The 24,113-nt window shown below is 38.2% G+C and overlaps 2 protein-coding genes across 2 annotated transcripts in view; both read right to left on the bottom strand.

The window, feature by feature from the left end:
• Nucleotides 1-3,917: 3,917 nt before the first annotated feature.
• Nucleotides 3,918-24,113, bottom strand: part of LOC140311391 (claudin-18-like) — a 35,353-nt gene continuing 15,157 nt past the window's right edge. Inside the window, 5 exon segments of the mRNA XM_072388767.1 lie at nt 3,918-4,081; nt 4,084-4,175; nt 4,251-4,371; nt 4,465-4,614; nt 5,842-5,917. Coding sequence (XP_072244868.1) covers nt 3,918-4,081; nt 4,084-4,175; nt 4,251-4,371; nt 4,465-4,614; nt 5,842-5,917 — 603 coding nt within the window.
• Nucleotides 11,028-24,113, bottom strand: part of dtymk (deoxythymidylate kinase (thymidylate kinase)) — a 284,610-nt gene continuing 271,524 nt past the window's right edge. Inside the window, exon 6 of the mRNA XM_072390154.1 lies at nt 11,028-11,037. The gene's annotated coding sequence lies outside the window, so the exon portion shown is untranslated. The remainder of the gene's footprint in view (nt 11,038-24,113) is intronic.

Genomic DNA, 24,113 nt, shown 5'->3' with positions numbered 1-24,113 from the left:
TTGATAATAATCACCATACACATCATCCCCGTCATCATCTTTCTACTGGTTACAAATAATAGAAATATAATAATAATAATAATTTTATATTATATAGATATACATAAATGGAGAAATAAGGTAAATAAGCAATGTCAGCAAAGGAAAAAGACGTGAGGCATTTAGATGTGTGCAGTGTTAGGTGTCTGTATGTGAGTGGGTGTGTTTTGGGTGCTCTTATAATGTGTGCTCGCTGCGAAATTAAATATAGGAAAAGAGATCACGGGCAAAGAGGGGTAACATTAAGAGTGATGCACTGAGTTTAGATTAATGAAGAATGTGAGTTCCATATATTAGTGTTAGCAGTAGCGTTTTTGAGAGACGCAGATAGTTTTTCCATAGTTACTTGTTTAACTATAAAAAATTTTCATAATGTGGTATTAATTTGAGTTTAAAGTTTTCTGTCACCTCCTATTTTTTTTCTAAATTAAAATGCAGAACAGGTTCTCGGTTTTACAGTATATTAAACTACTGGCACCAGTTCAGTGAGTGCTTTCAAATTAAAAATACTTGAAGAAGGCCAAAGGCTGAATTATTGAGAGAATACTTTAAAGACATTGGATATAGGGGTTCTATAGTATAGCTACTATATCTTTGAATTTGTTTTCAGAAGTACTGTAGGTGCAAAACTATCAAACAAGTCAAACTGAAATTTAAGGTTGGTTCATTAAGAACACAGTGCGATATTCCATCTCATAATCCAGCCGATCCATCTATTCAAAGATGTGGACTAACGTCAAATCAGACTTTACTAACAGATGTACAGCATATAGACGAATAGCAGTGATGCACAGCTACACCAGCAGGTGGTGGTAAAGCCTCAAGGATGACGGTATGTTGGCTGGACCTGACAGACAAGGTGCTTCCTCTCATGCAAATGAACAGAAACACAGAGTCTGTGGCAACCTTAGGAAAGACATACTCCAAGCGCCAGAAGAGAGAAGTTGGACCATTATGATATGATAGAAGACCCCTGCACATACACTGTTTTAGAAAAGATTTATAAATTCAGAAAATAGACTTTGAAATTTGAGATAAGAAAGTAAAACTCAGATTTTTGTGCACACTGCAAAGTTGGATTACCAACAGAGGTGAGTAACAGTGCTTAGGCCTAATGCTGTGTGGTAGATCTGATTTAATGATTGGTCATCCACTCCACCTTTCTGCTCCCAGATTCATAGTTTAGGCTAAAATGTCAAACCTTAATTGAGTTCAGTCGAATAATCATTATTCACAGGACAAAAAGGCTGCAACAATTTTACTACATCTGACAACTGTTATCAAATATTGGAGACTACATTAAAAGTAGTTCATCATTCTGAGAATCCCAAATGAACATATTCAATTGTCTTACTGTCTGACTAATAGTAAAAACACCCACATTTTTAGTTTATTATGAAAAAAAGACATATTCCAGTTTGAGAAGACAGTTTGCTGTCAACAAATCAACTGATCATATTATTTTAGCTCTGAAGTGGTGACTTACTGATGCTTTCTGGAAACTGACACGTAGTGTGAAGATCACCATTCATTCAAGATTTGAATTGAGTACCAACAGAACTGAATAGTATTTACTTGATAACTGTTGAGTAAATATTAATTTATCTTATCTAGATTAAGCAAGACAGATTTGACACATTGTTTTTACATTTACAATTTAATTAAATCAACTTGTTTTTTTTCATTATATTAAATATTCCTTGTACATTTTTACTTTCATCCATTGTATTAGATAGACATTTGGTGCAAAACTTGTTTCTGGAAAATAGAAACTTTGTCTCTTGGTATCAAAGACCAGTCCAGTTGTATACACAGTGTCTGATCAGCCAACACTTACATCAAGAATATAATAGCTATCTGGGGGAACTATTGTTTTTATTAAACTTTTCTGAAACAGTGGAAAAACATTTAATTCATCATGTGGTGCTGCAGGGCAGGAGTATAACATGAATTGCCATGAATAACACTAATAGGATAAAAAACAACACAAAAATCAATAAAAGTAGTGTTTTTGTTCATTTGAACCTTACTTGCATGAGTATGCACCCTAAATAAATTAGTTTATCTGTCGACTCATACTTTCAGACACCAATATGAAAGTTATGTCACTCATTAAAAAAGAACAGAATGTTTAATCATATCTATTAAATGCCATGCAGTCAAAAGCATTCATAAATTAATACAGATTTAGGAGGCCATGAAATAAATCAAATGTCGACATTTTCTTTAAGGTCCACTGTTGGATAAAGTGATATCTAGTGGTGAAGTTGCAGACTGCAACCGATTGAGCAACTCTATGCTCTATGTTGCTACTTTTTGCTGTCTCATGAGCTACAGCATAAGTTGCCTCTACTACAACATCACTGCTTTTTGCAAGACTTACGAAAAACTGATTTCTTTACAGTTGCTTTTGGTAAAGAAGTAGTCTTAATGAGTGATATTTGTGTCACTATTTGAGATAAAGCATGTAACATGACAACCGTTTTGTTGGGAATTTGAATGTGTTTAAGTACAGTAAATGTGAGCTTTTACACAATGATGAACAAACAGCCGTTTGTTAGCTTTTATTAATTAATTATACCGTAGTTTATTCTTAGGTTCTTCTGTTGACTTAATAAGAAGAAACCTTCAAGGTATGCCCCTTTATTTTCATAATGCATTGCAGTTCTTTTATTTTCTTTTTAGGGCCAATATATTGAGTAGAATGGGCATGCACTCCAAATGTAAGGAGTTTTACGCTGAGAGAGATAGACTAGCATACCACTTAATTCTCACAGTATCCATAAGCTAACAGGGACAACTAAGCTAAGGCAAGTGTTATCACAACTTAGCGCTCCTCCCCATCGTCTGCCTGGGGGTGAAATTGTGACAACTATCTAAGTTTATCTATTTTACACAGTCTATGGTCTAAGGAAGTGACATATTATCATGCTAACATTAACTTTGTCTGAGTTATGCTAACAGTTCCACCAGCAGTCTCCATTTGCAACTTTTTGCAACAACATATTGTACTTAATAAAACGTTTCAAAGGTTTAACTGTTTTCATTGTGATGATGAATGTCTAAGGTTTGCTTCATACCGACTGTATGGCGTGAGCGGAATGTCATCGTTTTCATTTTGATTGTCATATCAACAGATTAGAGCATGCACACCTGCTCAGGAAAAAACTCCCAAGGTCAGTGTTTTTTGTGTGTGAGTTAACAGAGCAGATATATATAACCTAAGCATTTCCTGGTCATCGTGTTGACCTCATACATGAGCAATAATAAACTTTTCACTGTTACCTCAATGTGTATGAAATGTCACAGAGCTAAAAAAAATTGTCTTGTATGCTATTTTTTTTATTCATTCAATCACATGTTATTAAAGGGTTGATTTGAACCTATATGAGTAGTGTACTTGAAGAAAAAGCCCAGTGTGTATAATTATTGCAGTACATAGACAGAATTACTTTTTCCCATGCTTTTAAGCAGCTCCCTCAACAAAGGTTAAAAAGTCATATTTATGCTATGTGGTTTGAACAGGGCAAATCTGCGGTCTTCATTTGCCTTGCCGTCTCAACAACAGAGTAAACAAAACCTGGTGTATATATGGTGATTACCAAAAGCAACAGTAAGTAAAAATCCACAGAGATGAAGCCAGTTTTAGAAGCAAGTGGTGTAACTTCTAGATTTTGATGTTGACATGTTGTAGTTAATTAAAATAGGGCACAAAGAGAGCACAATACAAGCCATAAAACCAAATAATACAATTATGGTTACATTATACCATTAATAAAATAAATCTGACTTAAAATGCTTCTACCAAAAGAAATAAAAGATGTAAAAAAAAAGCATAACCACTCTTCTCAGGAATGTTGACCAAACAAGAGAATAAGTCAACACAGAATTGCAGAACTTAAACAGAGGCTAAACTCTACATAGTTAAATATCTGGTTTGACTGCCTTCCATCCACACTTTGCACTTTGTAGGAATTGTTGCAGGTGAGTTGACATCTGGTGTCAGGCCTGTACATAGTGTGCTGAGAAGCAGCTTTGTAGCCATGCCATCGTACCTGGGAAAACAACCGTATGTGTGAATAACATACAAAAATGAACAAAGATAAGAGATCGTAGTTTCAAGTCTCTTAGGGTACCTTAGTTACTTATTTACATAACTCTTACTTTTATAATAACTGTCCAAAACATCTATCCTAGTGTGTGTGTTACACCTTGGTGTTACACTGCCAGTCAGTCCACCAATACCGAACCCGCCGTCATTAAAAGTTGTGAACTGACAACTTTTCACAATCAGATCAGCGAAGGCCAACACTCCAGTGATGTCACAGACACTTAAAGAAATACAGAGCAAATAATGGACTCTATGCAAAATGGTCCAACAGTAACACCAGAGCTAAAAACTCAGAGAGCAAAGTTTGACCATACCTGCAATGAGAAACACGATCCTGGCTGTCTGAGTCATTATGGCTTTGATTTTGTCCTCTGTGCTTCCCATTTTCAAGCACTTCAGTGCAAAGCTGATAGCTCCGTGCACAATGCCAACAATCATCAAGGCTCGAACAGCTTGGAGCAGGGCTGAAAGTTACAGCAATTCAGCAAGTTTTTCATCACATCAAACCAATGTGCAACCAGCACAGAGTTACCTAACATGTAATCAAACCTCACTGTTATGCTATATAAGATTATTAAAAACTGAAATTATGACCTCTGTTACAAGATATTGTCTTTGTGTTTTTCTCTTTTGAAAAAAATCTTCTCCTGTAATTTTGAGATAGTAAGTCAGAGATATGCATGGTAAAATAAAAAAATTAAAAAAAGTCTTTTGCTATCAAGTTTGTGTATAATTTTGGAAAAAAATGCTTTTTCCTGTGTAGTCCAAGTTACTTTGCAGTGATGTTAATACCTGTGGATATGCGAAATGTCGGCAATATATAAAAAACAATGTATTTTTCTATGACTTAATAACCAAACAGATTATATTGGTACAATTAACTGCCATTCAACAACTCTCTTTAGCAAAAAAAAGAATATATAAATCATAGTTTCTGTCATCAGTGATTGCAGGTTTATTGTTTGATTAATTTCATATGTTTACTACAACTACACAGACATACAATAAATAAATGAATCCTTACACAAATTAATATCATATCAAGAATAATACCAAAGCATAAGTTTAGTCCTTTTGGATCATTATATAAACTACTTTTGAAATGATTGGGTGAAAATCTCTGGTAAGTTTTTTCCGATGCACGTGTGCAGTTTAAGCAAGGCTTAGAGAGCTCAATATTAACAGCATTCACTTTCAATTAAAGTATAAAAAGGTAAGAAAAAATGGCTTTGCAGTTGCTGTTTTTCGAGTAGCAGTCATATAAAAACTCACAAAATCAAAGCACCGTGTGGTGAAACATGTTGAACTAAATACCATTTTTCTATTTCTTATAATACTGTACCTGTAATATTCTAGATGTAAGCTTTTAAAACCGTATATACAATATGTTCTACACTATATTCAGCTGTTAAGCACAGAGTGTGGAAATGTACTTTACATTGTGTGACACTCTGCTAAAGCTTGTGCTTGCTCAGCTAAGCTTCAGATGTCTCATCAAATTTCCATTCAAGACACCATCTTTTTCTGCAGTCGACTGCATTTTCATATGAAGTGATTGGAGTGGAAATGGAGAAAATCTGCCCTGAAACCTTCCAAATATTCTAAAGTATCCTACAAAGTACTCTGGAAAATGTTCTCCTTAATCCGACATGTGCATTTGATAAATGTTTTTTTCACACAGTCTATTTTACCTGGCAGTACCAGTATGATGAAATAAGGTCTGGACTGGTTTCTTCCATACACTTTCCCCACACATCTTCCAAAAAACTGAAATAGGTGTAAAAGATTGGGTCTGCATGCCCCACCTATTTATTACAGTTGCAGTTGGTGTTAAGAATTACACCAATGTGAACAATATGAATCGTAACTGAATCACAGAGCCATTCTAGATGTCATTCTAGATGTCAGATAACCTTCCCATGTCATAGAACAGACCTAATCAGGTGTTTGCTAAAAAAAATTCTTTGCAATTTGGAGAAGCAGTGGAAACGAGAATTTCCCTTCTTGTCGTAAGGACATGGTCTAAGCTGCAATAATTTTTTTCCCATTCTTATGAGGAAACTTTGAAATGCAAGTGTTTGATGTTTTGTTCTAACTGTTCCATTATTTTCTTGATTGAAAGAAACATTTCAAACAAAACTTCTTACCAGAAAAATAACTTTTTTCTCTTTCAAATTAAGCCGTACGGAAGCCGTACGGAAATTCAACTATAGGGGTATCACACTCCTCAGCCTCCCTGGTAAGGTCTATTCGGGGGTACTGGAGAGGAGGATCCGTCGGATAGTCGAGCCTCGGATTCAGGAGATGCAGTGTGGTTTTCGTCCTGGCTGTGGAACAGTGGACCAGCTCTATACCCTCGGCAGGATCCTGGAGAGTGCATGGGAGTTCGCCCAACAAGTCTACTTTTGTGGACTTGGAGAAAGCGTTCGGCCGTGTCCCTCGTGGAGTCCTGTGGGGGGTGCTCCGTGAATATGGAGTGCCGGACCCCTTAATAGGGGCCGTTCGGTCTCTATATGACCGGTGTCAGAGTTTGGTCCGCATTGCCGGCAGTAAGTCGGATACATTTCCAGTGAGGGTGGGGACTCCGTTAGAGCTGCCCTTTGTCACCGATTCTGTTCCTAACTTTTATGGACAGAATTTCTAGGCGGAGCCAGGGCGTTGAGGGTGTCCGATTTGGCGATCTCAGAATCGGGTCTCTGCTTTTTGCGGATGATGTGGTTCTGTTAGCGTCGTCAGGCCGTGACCTTCAGCTCTCACTGGAGCGATTCGCAGCCGAGTGTGAAGCGGGTGGGATGAGAATCAGCGCCTCAAGTTCAAGTATCTCGGGATCTTGTTCATGAGTGAGGGACGAATGGAGCGGGAGATTGACGGGCGGATCGATGCGGCGTCTGCAGTGTTGCGGGCTCTGCACCAACCCGTCCTTGTGAAGAAGGAGCTGAGCCAGAAGGCGAAGCTCTCTACTTACTGGTCAATCTACGTTCCCATCCTCAACTATGGTCACGAGTTGTGAGTAGTGACCGAAAGAACGAGATCGCGAATACAAGCGGCCGAAATGGGTTTCCTCCGCAGGGTGTCTGGGCTCTCCCTTAGAGATAGGGTGAGAACCGCTGCTTCTCCGCATTGAGAGGAGTCAGATGAGGTGGCTTGGGCATCTGGTTAGGATGCCCTCTGGACGCCTCCCTGGTGAGGTGTTCCGGGCACGTCCCACTGGGATGAGACCCCGGGGAACACCCAGGACACGTTGGAGAGACTATGTCTCTCAGCTGGCCTGGGAACGCCAGCTCGGAAGAGCTGGACAAAGTGGCCAGGGACAGGGATGTCTGGGTTTCTCTGTTAAAGCTGCTGCCCCCACGACCCGACCCTCGGATAAGCGGCAGATGATGGATGGAAATTTTACCCCACTCGGCTTAATATGTACAACTAATAACAGATAGAAACTGACCCGGAAGACCCGAATACAGTATGCATTCTGTGAAGCCGGAACCAAGAATGATATATATACACAGCCGAGAGAGAGGTCCTTTGATGCCTATTGGTCCATTCTCGTTGCAGCAATTATTCCCACCAGTCCCAACAAACTCAGAAGGAGGCCCAACTCCCAAGTTTGGGAACGAAGTGCTCTGTTAGGATAATATCTTACAATGAGATTTTTAAGATATGATGGAGCTTGGTCATTAAGAGCTTTTTATGTGAGGAGAAGAATCTTGAATTCTATTCTGAATTTAACAGGAAGCCAATGAAGAGAAGCTAAAACTGGAGAAACAAGATCTCTCCTGATAGTTCTCATCAGAACTCTGGCTGCAGCGTTTTGGATCAGCTGAAGGCTTTTCAGAGAATATGTGGGACAGTCCAATAATAAAGAATTATAGTAGTCCAATTTTGAAGTAACAAATGCATGGACTAGTTTTTCTGCATAACCCTGAGACAGGATGTTCCTGGTTTTGACAATATTACGAAGGTGAAAGAAGGCAGTCCTAGAAACCAGTTTTATATTTACATCAAATGATAAATTCTGGTAAAAAATAACTCCAAGGTTCCTCAATGTAGAACTAGAAGCCAAGGAAATACCATCTAGAGTAAATATATGACTAGACAATTTCTCCCTGAAACGCTCAGGTCTAAAGAGAACAACTTCAGTTTTGTCTGAATTTAGAAGCAGACAGTTCTGAGTCATCCAGGTCTTTATGTCTTTAAGACATGTTTGTAGTCTGACCAACCTATTGGTTTCACCTGGTTTCATAGATAAGTACATCTGAGTATCATCAGCATAGCAATGGAAATTTATGCCATCCTGTCTAATAATGTTACCTAAGAGTTTCTCCAGGTACTGTAGAGCCCGACCATCCAGAACAGAATCATGAATCACTGAGTAAGAATAAAAGAGAGTATAAAGTCCACTGATGTGGGTAATGACCTACCGTAAAAGTTTGACTTTGCTTCTACTGTCTTCTCCCCTAGCTTGTGCTAGCTTCTCATCTCCTGAGTTCTTCACAGTGCTTGCAAAAAGACTCACCCTGTCTGGTTCTTCTGATATTTTACATAAAACATACTGACTCTCTCACTTTGCCTCTCTGACACTGTAGGGGATGCAGTTCAAAACAGAATTCCTCAGCCATATAATTTATATGTGATCTTGCCCATGATAAGTCTTGTAGCCTTCCATCAACAGCTTATTATGTATCCAAGATGTATCCAAGAAAACAGGCCTCATTTAGCATATTAAATGTTAAGGTTCATGACAATGCAACAAGAAAAAAAAAAAAAAACATTGTTTTAAAGGCTTGCCAGGAGAAAAGCCTCTTGTCTCTAACAAGAGTCGTTTCATCTCAGCTTAGGTTTGTAAAGCTGCATCTGAACAAACCACAGGACTTCTGGAATGATGTTTTTATGACAGATGAGACAGAAGAGGAGATGTTTGGTCATAATGCACAGCACCATGTTTGGAGAAAACCAAACAGAATATCAAGCAAGCATAAAGTGATGATTTTGGTTTGTTTTGCAGCCACAGGAGCACTTTGCAATCATTGAGTGGACTATGAACTCCTCCGTATATCAAAGTTGGACTGATCATCTCTACAACAGCTAAAGCTTAGCTGAAATGGGCTCATGTAAGATGACAATTACCCCAAACACAGCAGCAGATCTACAACAGATGGCTGAAAACAAAAAAGAATAAAGGCGGTTGCAATGCTGTGGTGGGACCTCAAGGGAGCTGTGCATGAACAAAAGTCCAGAAACCTCAATGAAATGATGCAATGCAGCAGGGAGGAGTGGATCTAAGGAGACTGATAACGTCATACAGAAAATGATTACCTCAAGTTATAGCTGCTAATGCTGGGTCTACATCCTACTGGCTCATGGGATGATGCTTCTGCAGTTGGGTTTAGGTTTTGTTAAATAAATAATATCACAATGTAATGTGTTGTATTTACCAAAATTTCACAGCTGTACCTATTTGTACTTTTGCCTCTAGTAGATTTTTTTATGTTTTGTCATGTATATACAGCTACATCTCTATACCAGGATGCCTGAAGCTGTTAAAGTCTATATTTGGTGAAAAGCAAGTTTTTCACCTTTTAACATGCCCATGTGTTACTTTTTCATGTACTAGGGTCATGATGAAACAGGCAGTCACCTGGCTGAGCATTTCCATCTTAGAATAACATTGCACACATGACAGTCTCAAACGGTTTCAGACAGTTTCAATGTAACAAACCCAAGACACTTAACTTTTACAGGCTATCAATCAGAAACCAGGTTCATCTTTTAACAGTAGCATTTAGCAACATATTATTAGCTATGTGCTAACACCTTCAGCTAAATGGCACATATTATCTGTGTGCACTTGTTTTACTACAGCTCAGGGCTTCTTATTGTCTGGTCTTCTTATGTGTTTGTGTGTACATGTGTTTCTGTGCTTGTAATGCATAATCTCAGCTTGTTGTGTGCAACCCTGTCGCTGTATCACACTTTCTTCGAATACAGCTGCCATCGATGCTATTCTCCAAGTTTTTTTCTCTTTAACTTCCACACAGCATGATTCCATAGAAGAAATTAATTTTTCATTTTTTGGAGCGAGCATCAGAGAGGAGAGGCAGGGCTAATTTACTTTTCACAGATCTTGGAATAATAATTAAGGCAAAAATATTACATAAAAGCCATTTGAAGGCATAAAATGATTATTTTAATTGAATAAATTTTGTAAATATGTAACATTACTGAAGAAGGAGATTAGTTAAGTCTTCAACCCTTCATTGTATTAATGACTGAATAAACAGCAAAAACTTAGTGTGGGAGTGTGGTTTGGTCAAATTTGACTGACGAAATACACTAATTTTAACAAACGTACAATTTTTCACCTTTGCATTAACAGTCATACAAATCGTATGAAGCTCCTTGAGGCCATTGCGGAAAAATAACTATAATTGTTATGCCAAATTTTCCAACTGTGTTCTCGCGACATAAAGTTTGTTTTTGGTTGTTTTTGTTTGTGCATTTCAGTTATAATGCTCATTTCATTTTGTGTCATTTAGCTTCTCCTAATGAGATGTCAGCTCAACTGAAAACAAATAATTGTGTTTCTTTTTTTCTTTTTGGAGTATCTTGAAAATATTGACAGTATGTATATTCTTGCAATCGAATTCTATTTTTTAATGTAAAGTAATGAACAGGTTCTCACCTTCTCCTCGCCATGCTCCACACCTTATGATGCACCTCTGTGTTTTCTAATTGTATGTTTTTATATTCTTAGTTAGGGATGTTCCAGTGGGTCACGTGACAACACTCACTAAATCTCTTCTCTAACTTCAGAAACATGCAAGTCTCAGCCTTAAAGTAAAAAAGGACGTATATTTCAAGTGATTATCGTGAATGCTCTTATTAAAGAACTAGGACATAAATTAATAATGATTTGTGTTTTAAGGTTTTTTTAAGTTGTTACAAGAGCCTGTTGTGTCCCATGTGCTCCAGGTACTGTTAAGCCAGAATCTTGTCTCTGTTTGGAGACCTCTTGGTTTTCTTATGAATCACTGAGTAAGAATAAAAGAGAGTATAAAGTCCACTGATGTGGGTGATGACCAATTGTAAAAGTTCGACCTAGCTTCTACTGTCTTCTCCCCTAGCTTGTGCTAGCTTCTCATCTCCTGAGTTCTTTGCAGTGCTTGCAAAAAGACTCACCCTGTCTGGTTCTTCTGATATTTTACATAAAACATACTGACTCTCTCACGTTGCCTTTCTGACAATGTAGGGGATGCAGTTCAAAACAGAATTCCTCAGCCATATCATTGATATGTGATCTTGCCCATGGTAAGTCTTGTAGTCTTCCATCACCAGCTTATTATTTTATGGTTATATCAAAAATAGACAAATGGAATACATGAAGTTAATGGTCCACTCAATGACTGCAATGTGCCCAGGTCCCATGGCTGGAAAACAAGGATAAATCATCACCTCCTCGCCAACAAGATGTAATCATAAACCAAGATAAAAAAAACAGCACTATTATTACCTTAAATGCATGAGATATAATTGATTCTCTCCTTTTACATATTTACTCCTTGTACGTATTTGGTTGGCATGTACATTTAGTTAAAAAAATAGTTTTGTCACTGTGTAAAAGTAAATAAAAAGAGAATACAGTTGCTGGACCTCTGGGAGAAGAATATTGTCCCATTCTTGTCTGCTATTGCTGAAACTTGCTGGTTTCATGATGCAACTAATGTTTTCAACTTGTGACATGTCTGGACCCCAGGCAGGCCAGTCCAGCAGGTGGACTCTTCAACTACGAAGCCTTAATATGCAAGGCCTGCCTATAAAAAGACGTTGTTTGAATGGGCGTATATGTTGCTCTAAAACGTGTGTATAACTTTCAGCATTAATGAGTTCTTTCCAGATGTGCGGGTTGCCAGTTCCAAAGCCACTAATGCACTCCCACACCACCAGAACTTGCATGAAGGAGCTTTAACCTGCATATGTGGATGGCATAGTGAACTTTGTTCACAGACAGTGATTTCTGGAAGTGTTCCCGAGCCCATGCAGTAATTTTCATGACAGAATCCTGAAATTGCTGACAAGAGGACTCCCGAACCATTTGTAAGATGGTAAGATGAGATTTACCGATAACTGAAATTTGTGGCGATCAAGGAAGATGCTGTATGTGGCGCAAACCCAGATACTCCTTTTTGTACCTTCAAAATGGTAACCATGTTGTGTTCATCAAATGATAGGGATCCATTTTTATTCCAGCTAAATATGAAAAAAGGTGGGGAATAGTTTCATACTGTGTTGAGGGCAGCCGTCAGAGCTTTACTCTGGGTTGTAACTCACTTGTAATAGTTCTAGTGTGATAAATACATATACAAAAACTATGAATAATCTAATAGAATCTAAACGTGTTTGTCTCATTTGAACAGCTCACCATTCATTGATTCATTACTGTTCTGTACTTCTACGGGGGTTTCTAAGTCATACCAGATGATAGCGCTGTTGGGTGGGAGCTCTGTATTGTTGTGGCAAATCATCAGGTGCTGAAAGTTGGGTGACTGTTCTTAAAATGACCCACACTAAGGTGCTTGTTCTACCTTCTCTCACACAGCGATTGGATCACTGCCAGTAGAAACAACAGCTCGCTAATAATTTTTAGTATCTGCTGTGTAAAGCTATTTGTCCCGCAGCAGGCTGAACCTTCAGCCAACAAGTTTTCTAGAAGTTTCCTGAAGGAGCCACTGTTTATGTATCATGAACTGCCTACAGACATGACACAAGAGATGCTGCTTCACAGGGATTGCTTAGACACAATGGACTGGATTCTAATGTATGGTATGAGACAGTGTATCTTTATGTGCACACAGAGGATCATTAAAACTGAAAAGTGTTTGTAATGACGCTCAAGGTGTAAAATATTGACAATATGTGTTTGACAGAATGTTATATAAATAAACTATAATGTCGATTTAACAGTTGTATGACTTCACAAAATGGTCCAGTTACAACTCACACCAGGAGTCCAAACTTTTAATGTAGTAGCATTGGTGCGCAAAGATTTTAGAAATTTGTGCAAAATTTTACCACATAAATTAGCCCATAAATTCTTGAGTCCTGTTTAAGCATTTTGTAAGGTGACAGTGACCACTGGTCAACAAATTCTAATCGGCTCGTTCTTGGGTTGATGTGAACATTTGTGCCATATTTAGCAGCAAGCCATGAATACTAATGTACCACCTTTGAAAAATGTAAAAGCAAACTAGTTAGCAACCTTTGGCTTGTTAGTATTATTATAATGTGTTCCTGTCCATTTACTCTCCTTTCCTCCCAGCATTGCGGAAAATGCCTGGGCAGTGGTTGTGTTATTCCTATGGCTGAATGAGCCATTCTGTAAAAGACTGAAGGATCTCATTCACTGAAGTAAACAATTCTTTTTACATATTTCCTCCAATTACTTCACACCTCCTCTTCTCCCGGAGCACTTCTTAGAGGAATGTTTCTCATCGTATTGTTCTTTGTTCACACACACACACTTATGGTCAGCATCAAACCAACATGCGTGACATCCTCAAGTTCGAGCTCAGATTCATCACTGGCTCTGAAAAGTCATGGAAACAGCCAGAAAACAAACTCTTTGCTTCAGACTAGCAGCTCTCAAATCAACAGGTGTCAACAGGTCCATATTTTACACTGACTATATGAATGTTGACAATTTTCAGAGGTTTCTTCGGTCTAAGGAGTCAGATTTTGTTTCTATTTGCTCTCATTATATGTTTGTGAATCCAGCTGATGATGCAAATACTAAGCTGCAACTCCAAGCTTCACTTTAAGGTTATTTACAAAAAAACCCAGTATGGTGGCGCTACAGGACAAACAACAAAAGTCAAGGAATTATCTTTGTGTTTGTCGATTTGCAGGATAGTGCGTCCTTTTTATCTGGTTCTGCAAGGCCAGATAAAGACTAAGGACATATAATGGAGCGAATTTCACATCAGTCCATTCAACTGTTGTTATGGTATTTCATTAAAGACCATAAATATCAAGTTAATAGTGGTGCTAGGGAATGTGTTACCAATTTTATTTTTATTAGGACGCATCCCCTGGAAACAATGAATATTTAAAACTTGATAGTGATTCTTACATGATGCAGTCCCAAACAGCATGTAGTGTAATCTGCTGCAGTCATTTTCTCTGAGTTCTGTAGGGCAAAAAAAAAAAGAAGAGTTTGGGTGACAGACCTTGAAAGAAAATTTCCGCACCAGCTTCTATTTTGAACTCCAGTCAAGAGCTCCATTACTACTCAGGCTACAATACGAAAACACTAGAAAGAGATGTGCTGAAATGATGAAAGGCTGTCCCAGAAAATGGTATAAAAATGGCCCATTTACTTTCTCCCACCTTTTGGGAGTCTAAATGGATTTTATTCAGTCATCAATGCACTACTACCTGAATTCCACTAGAGGGCAGAGCGAGAGCACGGAACACAGGCAGCCTCCACAGCAGGGAGCAAACTTGTTAGAGGTGTGATAAGGGTGTCTTTGACATTACAGGGGCGTGGAGTGAATGTGTTGTTTCTTTGAGGGCATCAGGAACTTCAACAAAATATAAGCAGGTCATTAAAAGGGCAATCAAAAATTCTGTTTCCTTCTTGCTTGTGTGAATAAGGCTGCTTACAAGTGAAATCAGTATAAATGAATAGTGTTATACGATTTTTTTTTTTAAAAAGCCAGAAGGCAGGCATATTGGTTTAGCTGTGACAATGACTCACATCCTCAAACCTGTAAACAATGAACATTACCTGGACAGACAGGAAGACAGCTCTCACAAATATGCTAAATTTGAAGAATGAGAGAAAACTTCAGAAATCCCTGAGCAATTAACCAATCACAGTCCAACAGGACAGTGTGACAGAGTGCACACATCATTGGTCGACAGGCTCGCATCCGTTATGCTTTCAGTGGGGCGAGATCTAAATTAGAGAGCCAATTAACTCTGCTAATAGCCCTCTCCTATTTAATCTGGAAGACAATGGGGATTGAAGAGGAAGCTTTTACAATATCCTCTTTCTACCACGATTCTGAGGGTCTGCGTTTGCCTTCTTGTTTTCACTTCAATTAGCCCAGTGCTTTCTATGATTAAGTACCTATAATTATTTTTCAATTAAGGCTTTGATCTTGTGTGTACTGTATACAGCTCCTTAGCGTGCCTGGAAGAATGAGGATGAAACAGTAAATTTGTTCCCTTCTGTGTTGTGCTGATGAGGGTGCAAGGTAGATTAAGCTAACCGAGCTGCTGGGAGAGCTGCTGCAGCGACAAAACTTGTTCAAATGTTTGTCCAGTTTTAAACTTTTCATGAATATCTTCTAAAACCCCTCTACTGCATTTTATCTTTCTGTACTTCCCTCTATGCCTGCACTCTATCTCTACACTGTCACCCCTGTCACCTCTGACAGAGTCTGACTGGTGGTTTCCTTCTATGTAGCTTATTGTTAGCGTTGATGTTAGCTATAATGTTATATCCTCATTTCTAAGTCGCTTTGGACAAATGCATCTGCTAAATGCGTAAACATAAACATAAAATTATTTTTCCTAATTTATTTCACAACAATAGAGTGGTTTATTACAAAGAAAACTTACGAATAAGTTTCATGAAAGCTTATAAATGTTGGGGTTTGTATGTTTTTTTTACCTGTGTGTCAAGCAGCTGCATGTAACAGCCACCACAGGAGCAAATAAAGTCATATTGAATGATGCAACATAGATTTATTTAGAATTAGTTTAACTCAGCAAAATCTCAGTTTGCAGGCAAATTACTAATAATGATTACAATACTTTACTTGAAATTTGTATAACACATACTATATATTCAGATGGTATTTAGCATTAAATTGTGACATATTTTGTTGTCTCATTTATGCCAGACGCTGTGAAAATTGCTACTTCAGTTATTGCAGGTTCTTATTCCAGGTCAGCCAAAGTGCTACATACCAGAAGGTAATACAAAGAGTAGCTAAAAACAGCTTTGATGTGAAATATAAATGTACACTGGAAATAACAAATATTTCAGTCACCTTCCAGCTGAGGACTGTTACCAACATTGTTGAATCGTGTATTTTCAGAGTGAATTAGTCCTGCAAAAATATTCAGCCACCAAAATAAATCGGTGTAGTATGAGCATGCCAGTAAGGGTGACAGCAACATTGGTGTTTTTATGTGTCTGTTGATCCTAGATGTTTCCAATGAAAGTTTATTAAACTATAGGTGAAAATTAAGGCAGATGTTGCTGGTAATCCTCAGCTCCCTATTACCATCATTCTGCACAACATAAATCCCTCCATCGTCCACTGACTGTACTTATTTCTGACTATGACAACCAAATCAATATTGAAGGTTTCTGATTGTCCTTCAGCATTACCATTACTTTACCCTTAGCTAATGGTAATATCAGCTATATTAGCTGTACAACACAAATTATTTTCCTATTCATGTGGGGATGCTGCTAAATTGAAGCTCCTTGCTGTTTTTTTCCTTTTCGCTGTGATATTTTAGAGTTAGCAGAGGTGAAGAAATAAAACTGAGAGACTGCCACTTAAAGAATAGGAACGTAAATTACAACATAAATTCCAGAAAAGTTGAGACAAATGTGAATAAAAACAGAATGTAACGATTTTTTTCTAAAAAAAAAAAAAAGTGTTTTATTCACAATAAAACAGAGAACTTGCTAATTCACGTTTGAAAGTGAGTAATCAATTTTCTTTTTGGCTGAATATCAGCTTGTAGGCTTAAAAAAAAAGGTTTTAAATTTAGATTTTTCAGAATACAGAACATTTTCCAATTTGCCTCAGTCCGTTTCAAATAAGCCTTGTGTGGATAGAAAGGCAAACATTCTTCGCACAAAATGGTTTCTTAGCCTGTATAGTGAGTCCCATAACAGAGTCATGTGTGTTTTTAATCTTTTGATGGTATTATGTACTGTAGATTATGGAATATTCAAATCCGAGAACAGTTTGGCGAAAGTCAGCGTCCTTCGAAAGCTATTTAGAAAACTTGCGATTGGCGACAGGGACGATGCAGCCTCTAAATAAGGCTTTATCTGTCTTTATTTCACCAATACTTTAAGAAGAAGGAATGACCGAAAGTGAACTATAGCTCTGTTAGCACATAGCTACTCTTATGTGGCTACTTGCAGCTATAGGAGAGCTAAGGGAGGGAATTCTACACACACCTCTACTGGGACCACTTCACCTCTGTTATATGGATATACGCCGATCGCGAGTTTTCTAAATAGCTTTTGAAGGACGCCAACTTTCGCCAAACTGTTCTCGGTGAGTAGATAAACGTGCCAGAAATAAGGTCTAGGTTTAAAAAACAAAATCGGAGTTCTCTTTTAAAGTGCTCTTTTTACACCTAGTCATGTTACTGATCTGCTGCCAATTAACCTAATTACCGTATTTTCCGCACCATAAGGCACACTTGAAAGGCTTAAATTTTCACAAAAATTGGCCGTGCGCCATATATTCCGGTGCACCTTATGTGTGCACTGGTTTCCAAAATCTGTCACCAATACCGCCATTCTGAACTTACCGCGGGGAGCACCGAGCATTCATCGGGGCATTAAGCCCCCTCCGCATCACTCACCGCTCTCCCTTCACGCCACTCACCACCACGTTCACTTTTGCCACGGCTCTTCGCTCTCGCACATTGGAAATGAAAGGCAAAGGCGGCAAAGGCAGTCTGAGATGGGTGATGCAAACTGATGTGCAGTTTATAAGTTTATAAGTGTAAAAACGACCGACGATGTTGTCCTTGACCGTCGGACCATTTCCCGCTGACACAGGGACTTAATACATACACTACGTGTGCTGGTAGCGATAAACCAATCAGAGAACATTAGGTAATACATACGCCTTATAATCAGGTGTGCCTTATAGTGCGGAAATTACGGTACTTGCAACATGTTCCTCCATTAGTATCACTTCCTATTCCTGCCTTTCATTGCCATCATCCCAGTTAGTGTTATGACCATCAAATTCAAGATAAGCAAGTTGTTTTCATGAAATAGTACAAAAACTTCCCTTTCAATATTTTTGATATGTTTTCTGTCTTCTACTGTGAATAAAATATTGGTTTCTGAGATTTGCAAATCGCAACATTCCTATTCCTCTTTGCATTTTACAGTGTTGCAACTGTTTTAGAATTGACATTGTAGTTTTAATCATGGACTATTCATTTAATTGTACTTTGGAGATCTATATAAAGGTAATTATTGATCACACTGAAGAGAATATATTTGACTCATGTAGATGCTAGCTTTGTGACAAAAGTGCTGACACTTTGTTCACAGGCACAGTTTCTGAACATGGACTTTGTGCCTTTATGCTTCAATTCAGAGTTTTACATTTTCAGTTTTCAAATTGCACCGAGACTTTATTTATATATTTTTACTTTTCTTTCTTCTAATTTATAGCTGTGTGTTTGAGCTTGTGTTTTACAAGTAAATAAAAAAAATGATTTACTACACTGTCAAATCATCCATAAAGGAAAATACTTTCTCCAAAATGTACTCAAGTATAAAGTGATATAAACATTTTCAGGCGGATGGTTAAGGTAAAGTTGCATAATATGCTCTGGGGCTGTCATACAATTTACTGATAGTTTACCCATGAGCTGTGGATTACTCATATTTCACAGTTTCCTAAAGTACAGTCCGTACTGTAGCACAAAAGGTGGAAGTAAAGATCAGTAGTACAGATGCCATGAAAACAACAAAAAAAAAAAGGAAATTGCCTGATCTTCTCATGCATAACAAGGTACTTAATAACAATTATCATAATTCCTGTGTTTATGTATTGCTACCTGACCTGGGTGGTAGATCAAAAGCGGCTTGATGTGCAGTGTAAAATGACAGACTGGGTTAATTAACTGCAAAGCTTCAGGGATTAAAGCGTTCAAAGTATTCAACCCTCAGAGAAGTGGAGAGGTAAAACATGTTGTATAGAGGCCCAGGATCTACTGCTTACAGACACAGAGAAGCTGTGAAATCTAAACCAAAATGTGATTAGAATGAAATGGTTTGCATAAAGCAAAGAGGACATACTTAATTTATTTTGATTTTACAGATGCAAATGTAACTCATGTATTCATAATGGCTGATAAATGCTCTTTGATGTTTTAATACAATGCTGCCCTAAAAAGCTCTAAGCACATGTCTGCTAAGCTAAATGAGAACATCATTATGCAACAGAAATTTCAGATTGGACATGTGATGCTTCCAAAGCAAGACACCACAAAAACCACAGAACCAATTGATGAGATAGGCACTGATGGTCTTGGCTAAAGCGAAATGTTCCTACGTCTCAGATGATTAGGAGGCTGTGGACTGCCTGAGAAGACATTCTGTTGCTTCTAACTTTTTTCAAGGAGAGCATTGAGCATATAAATTTATCCGAAATCCCTGCCCAAATGTTGTCTTTAAATTATTTGGAAGGTGATTTTTTTTACTTTTTGTTTTTATTCACTATTAATGGAGCAAAGCAGAAATCTTAAAATGCTTCTGTGATGACTGCAGTTGACATGCTGACTCAAGGGGCTAATTTTCAGTCACAGTTTAACACTTGTTTTGCTGTCTGGCAACAGAGACAGCAAAAAATATTTGGATGACAGCAGCTTTAATAAGAATTGAACTATATTAATACACATCATAAGTGAGCAAAGAATACAAAATGAGCTGGTTGTTATACACAATATAAGTACTGTTATCTAAAAAATAGTTTGGTTAACATTAGCTATAAGTAACCATTTCATCTATATCCCTAAAGGTCTGGAGCTCTCTCTTGAATCTTTAGGATTTAAATGTAAAATAATTTTCATTAGCAGTGAAAAGTAAATCAATCTTATAAACATTAATTTGGGCAAACCAGCCTCAAAGCTTTAACCCCCTCTTCTTAAGCTAACCTTCTTAAGTTCCTGCTCTGTTTTGGGGTTAAGATCTATTACGGTCTGGTTTTGAGTGTAGAAAGGTTTATTTTCAAATTGGTATACACTCTGATAATGTGCAAACAGTTAATTTCTTACAATGCTGAGCACGCCAGTCTTATTTCTCTAATACTTTGGCCTTCTTCATGTGTTCCAACCTAGCTAACAGAGGATGAGAAGCTGAAATCCACTGAGAGGCCAGTAATTAACTCCTTTACTGTAATTAAAACACTTAAGTCTCTAAAGGGTGTCAGGCTCCTAATGAGTTGTGACATTTTAGTGGCTCTGCGTACCTCTAAAACTGTGCTGTCACGATATGCTATCCAAGGAAAAGGAAGAGCTCATACTGAGGTTTGGAAGAAAAAAAGTACAAATAAAAGGAGAGGAATTGAAAGAGGGAGATGGGATGCTTTCTTTGCCCTAGAAGGGAAATAATGAAATATCAGGCTTTGTGAAAAATAGAAAAATAAAAATGGGAGGTGCAGGTAGCAAGGGGGAGGTGGGGGTGGTTAGGAATTGTGTCTGAAATATTTTGTATGACCTCCTCCCTCGCCCATCCATCAGGCAGGCTGGCTCATTATTCTAACTAGCCAGTTCTTTTCTTCCGTAGCGGGACGCCATCAGCTGCAATCTGCATGCCAATTATCGGCCAGACCCCCTGATACCCCTGCATGGAAAATGATCTGTCAAGGAAAAGAAAAAAGGAAACGAAAAAGCGAGAAGACTTGAGCACTGTAGCCCCAATCTCTCTAACCGCCCCCCCACCCATTTCTCTCCCTTTACACTCCACTCCTCTCTCCCTTCGTCTTCCTGCACAGCAGTGACAGGGCTTCCTAGAAAATTAATCTATGGAAAGAGAAGCAAAAAATTATAAATGTAGCTATTCTCCCACTCCGGCCGCTCAGTTCTCTGGGATCCGGAGGGCAGGGGAAGTGGAGTTTGTGATAATTGCCAGGGAAAGGGGGGTGATAACAAAGGGCCACTCTTCCCCTGAATGTTACACTAAGGGCAAGAGAAGCGGTCATGAAGCAACCATCGTGCTTTTTACATTCCCAGGTATGCTTCCTTTTCTCCCCCTTTATTACCATCTATTTCATCATCAAATTACAGATGAGATGAGCGGCTTTTTCTGAACACTCTCTTGATCTTTTAACAACGATAAATGTTCCGAACCAAGAATAAAGAAATGTTATGTCAATGGGCCAGGCTGTAATCACTGGAACTGCCTGACCTGGCCTTCTGATCATAAACAAATCCCAAATACATTTAAAAAGACTGTTTTGCTAATAAAGTCTCCTGCAGATACTGTAAATGCACTTATCTCCTTTATACTCTCACATTATACACACATACTGGATATTCTTATCTAATTTACAATAGTCGCATTTACATCCATCAGTTTTAATGACATCTTCATTTTGCATGTACTCAGATCTAATACTAGAACTCTTTCTAGTAGGACAAAGCTTCATTTGTAGTTTTTCTGCCATCAGGATTTAGATTTAGATTTAAATTTAGATTAATTTATTTTTTGTTTCTTTCAGTTTAAGTTTGATTGGCTCTCCTCTAATGATGGCATCGCATTACTCCTGTTGTGCAGCTCTGGCTAGAAAATGATCATTGCTTATCTCAATGCACAACCCTAGGATTGGGTGGGAATGCATATAAATTAACCTTTTATTTCCTTATAAAATACTTAAAAAAACTTTAAACACTTTAGGAAAGAAACTGAGCTTATGATCATAGCAGACATATTATACTCTGAAGTCGGGGATACCTGCTTACAGACATATATCATTTCTAAATAATGTCTTCAACATGGCTACCTTCTTGCTACAGTGAAGTTGCACTACCTAATCTGCACATCTCTAACAGGACCAAGTGTCTCTCCGCTTTTCAAGTGTTTCATGCCGAACCTTGGTGGACAGTAACAGTAATACTTCTGTAAAATAATCTTTCATATAAACTTTTCCAAAACTTTGTAAAAACCTTTGTTATACACTTGTGTGTATGTCTGAGTATCAAAATTAACTTTGTTTTCTTATAATTGTGACAAATATGTAAGATTTCTAATTCTAGACCAGCAAAGATTTGGCAACTCTTTACTGATCCACAATGTTTGGGGCAAATCTCAATGTTTTTTTTTTTGCTGACAAAATGTGGATAACTGATGTAAGATTGTAATCAAACCAGGAATTGCTGGAACACTTTGGATGTGTTAAGTCATGTTTGCTAAATAAAACTGGCTATCCCTGTCTGTGAGAGAAGCTTACTTTGCTTAGGCTCAGTTTAGTCTTTAATCTTAGCTGTATTTCCTCTGCATCCCAGCTACTGCACCTTTGGGCAAAAGAAGAAGCCAAAGGTGACTACTGAATGGATCGAGTGATTGAACAAAAGGAAGTACTGTACAACACAAAGTTTGCTGTCTTGTATTAAAGCCAAATCCCTGTTGTCTAATGCTTAAGAGATTAGGCAAAGAATCTGTAAGAATGACAGTTGGAAAACATTTTTTTACAAAAACACAAACATACACACACACATATATACACAGACACAAAGCAAACCTGATCCTGATTTCTAGCCAGGGAGCCAGGAGAAGAGAAAAAGAACAGTCACTCAGTGGAAGCAGCGGAGAATTGGGTTTGCTCTGTCTGCCTTTGTGGTGCATGTGTGTGAGCTTTGATTAAAGACAGAAGATTCTTTAAGCACATTAGGGCCATTTTGTCCAATTGTTTCACGCCCTCTTCCATATCCACCCGCACAAAAGATACAGACTGCAGCACAAAGCAATGCTCACCCTCTTTACTCTTCTCTATCACACTGAGCAGGCCCAGCACAGGCACAAACAGGCAAAGACCAAAGGAATTATGCTCTTGTGCACCACTAGTACCAGCAGTGTAATGTCTTATCTCTTTAAGGGCAGATGAGGTATTGACATACAAAGGCAAACTAAACAAAAGGTAAGATGTAGTCTCATGTTTGGAGCATGAAAAAAATATTTCTTTTAACAGTCACTATTAAAACGTGCTCATCTGATTAGTAATTCTCAATGGACAGCTATAATATCTTGTTAATGCACTCAGTTGCAGGAGCAGCACTATAGCTTGCAGTGCACTTGTGTAATATATGTTCAGTATTAAACCAACAGCACATGCATTGAATTTGCAATCACCCCCTAAATTCAAAGTCTCTGGGTCTGATGCTGAAATGCAGCGAACAAAATCATATTTCAATATTCACAGAGAAGAGGAGAAATGACTCTGTTAGCATACTCAGTAAGAGAGCTGAACCCAGGCCAGCCAGCCACCATACCCTAGAGTAATAATTAAGAATCCTGTCGCCGAGTTGTCAGTAGTCAATTACACCTCCTGTTCAGTTGGGCGCACGATCTGACTGCAAGCAAAACGAAGACACTGGAGCTGTCATCGGAGATGGAGAAAGAAGGAAAATGACTGAAACGGAGATTACTGTGGAGTAGGGATTTTGAGCAGGGTTTAACAGTCTCTGTCACGAGGTGAGAGCTGAATGCGAGTGACCAAACGCCCTCCCAAACATGAAACCATTATTGCCGATTACACAGAACGGGGACTTTGGTGGTGCATTAATTGAAGCTTTGGCTCGCATCAGTTTCCAATTACTTTTATGCTAGCCTACGGTTAATACGGTGACAATGGATGGTAGGAAGACACTTCACAGACGGGAGACTGGGTATGAAATGAGAGTGGTTCTTGTTGTCACAGAGTGAATATAAGTGCGAGGCAGAAAGACTGCATTGCTGCTCCTGTGCTGCTGGCTATGAGTGTATTCAACATGCAGAGCTGGTTTAGGACAAACACTGCAGCTAAATACAGTTAAAGCTGACGATGACCCACTACCCTGTTGGACATTGAAACCTAGATTCATGTCTCAAATAAAGATTTAAGCACCAGTAAATAAAAATGTCACAATTAGTTAATTTGCATGCATGCTTGAGTTGGTTAGAGTTCAACCTAACCATTTAATTGGA

Source organism: Leuresthes tenuis, unplaced genomic scaffold, assembly GCF_036924035.1.
Source record: "Leuresthes tenuis unplaced genomic scaffold, fLeuTen1.0.hap1 SCAF_7, whole genome shotgun sequence".
Classification (NCBI taxonomy): domain Eukaryota; kingdom Metazoa; phylum Chordata; class Actinopteri; order Atheriniformes; family Atherinopsidae; genus Leuresthes; species Leuresthes tenuis.
Note: the sequence above shows the minus strand (reverse complement) of the source record. Positions and strands in the feature narration are given on the sequence as shown.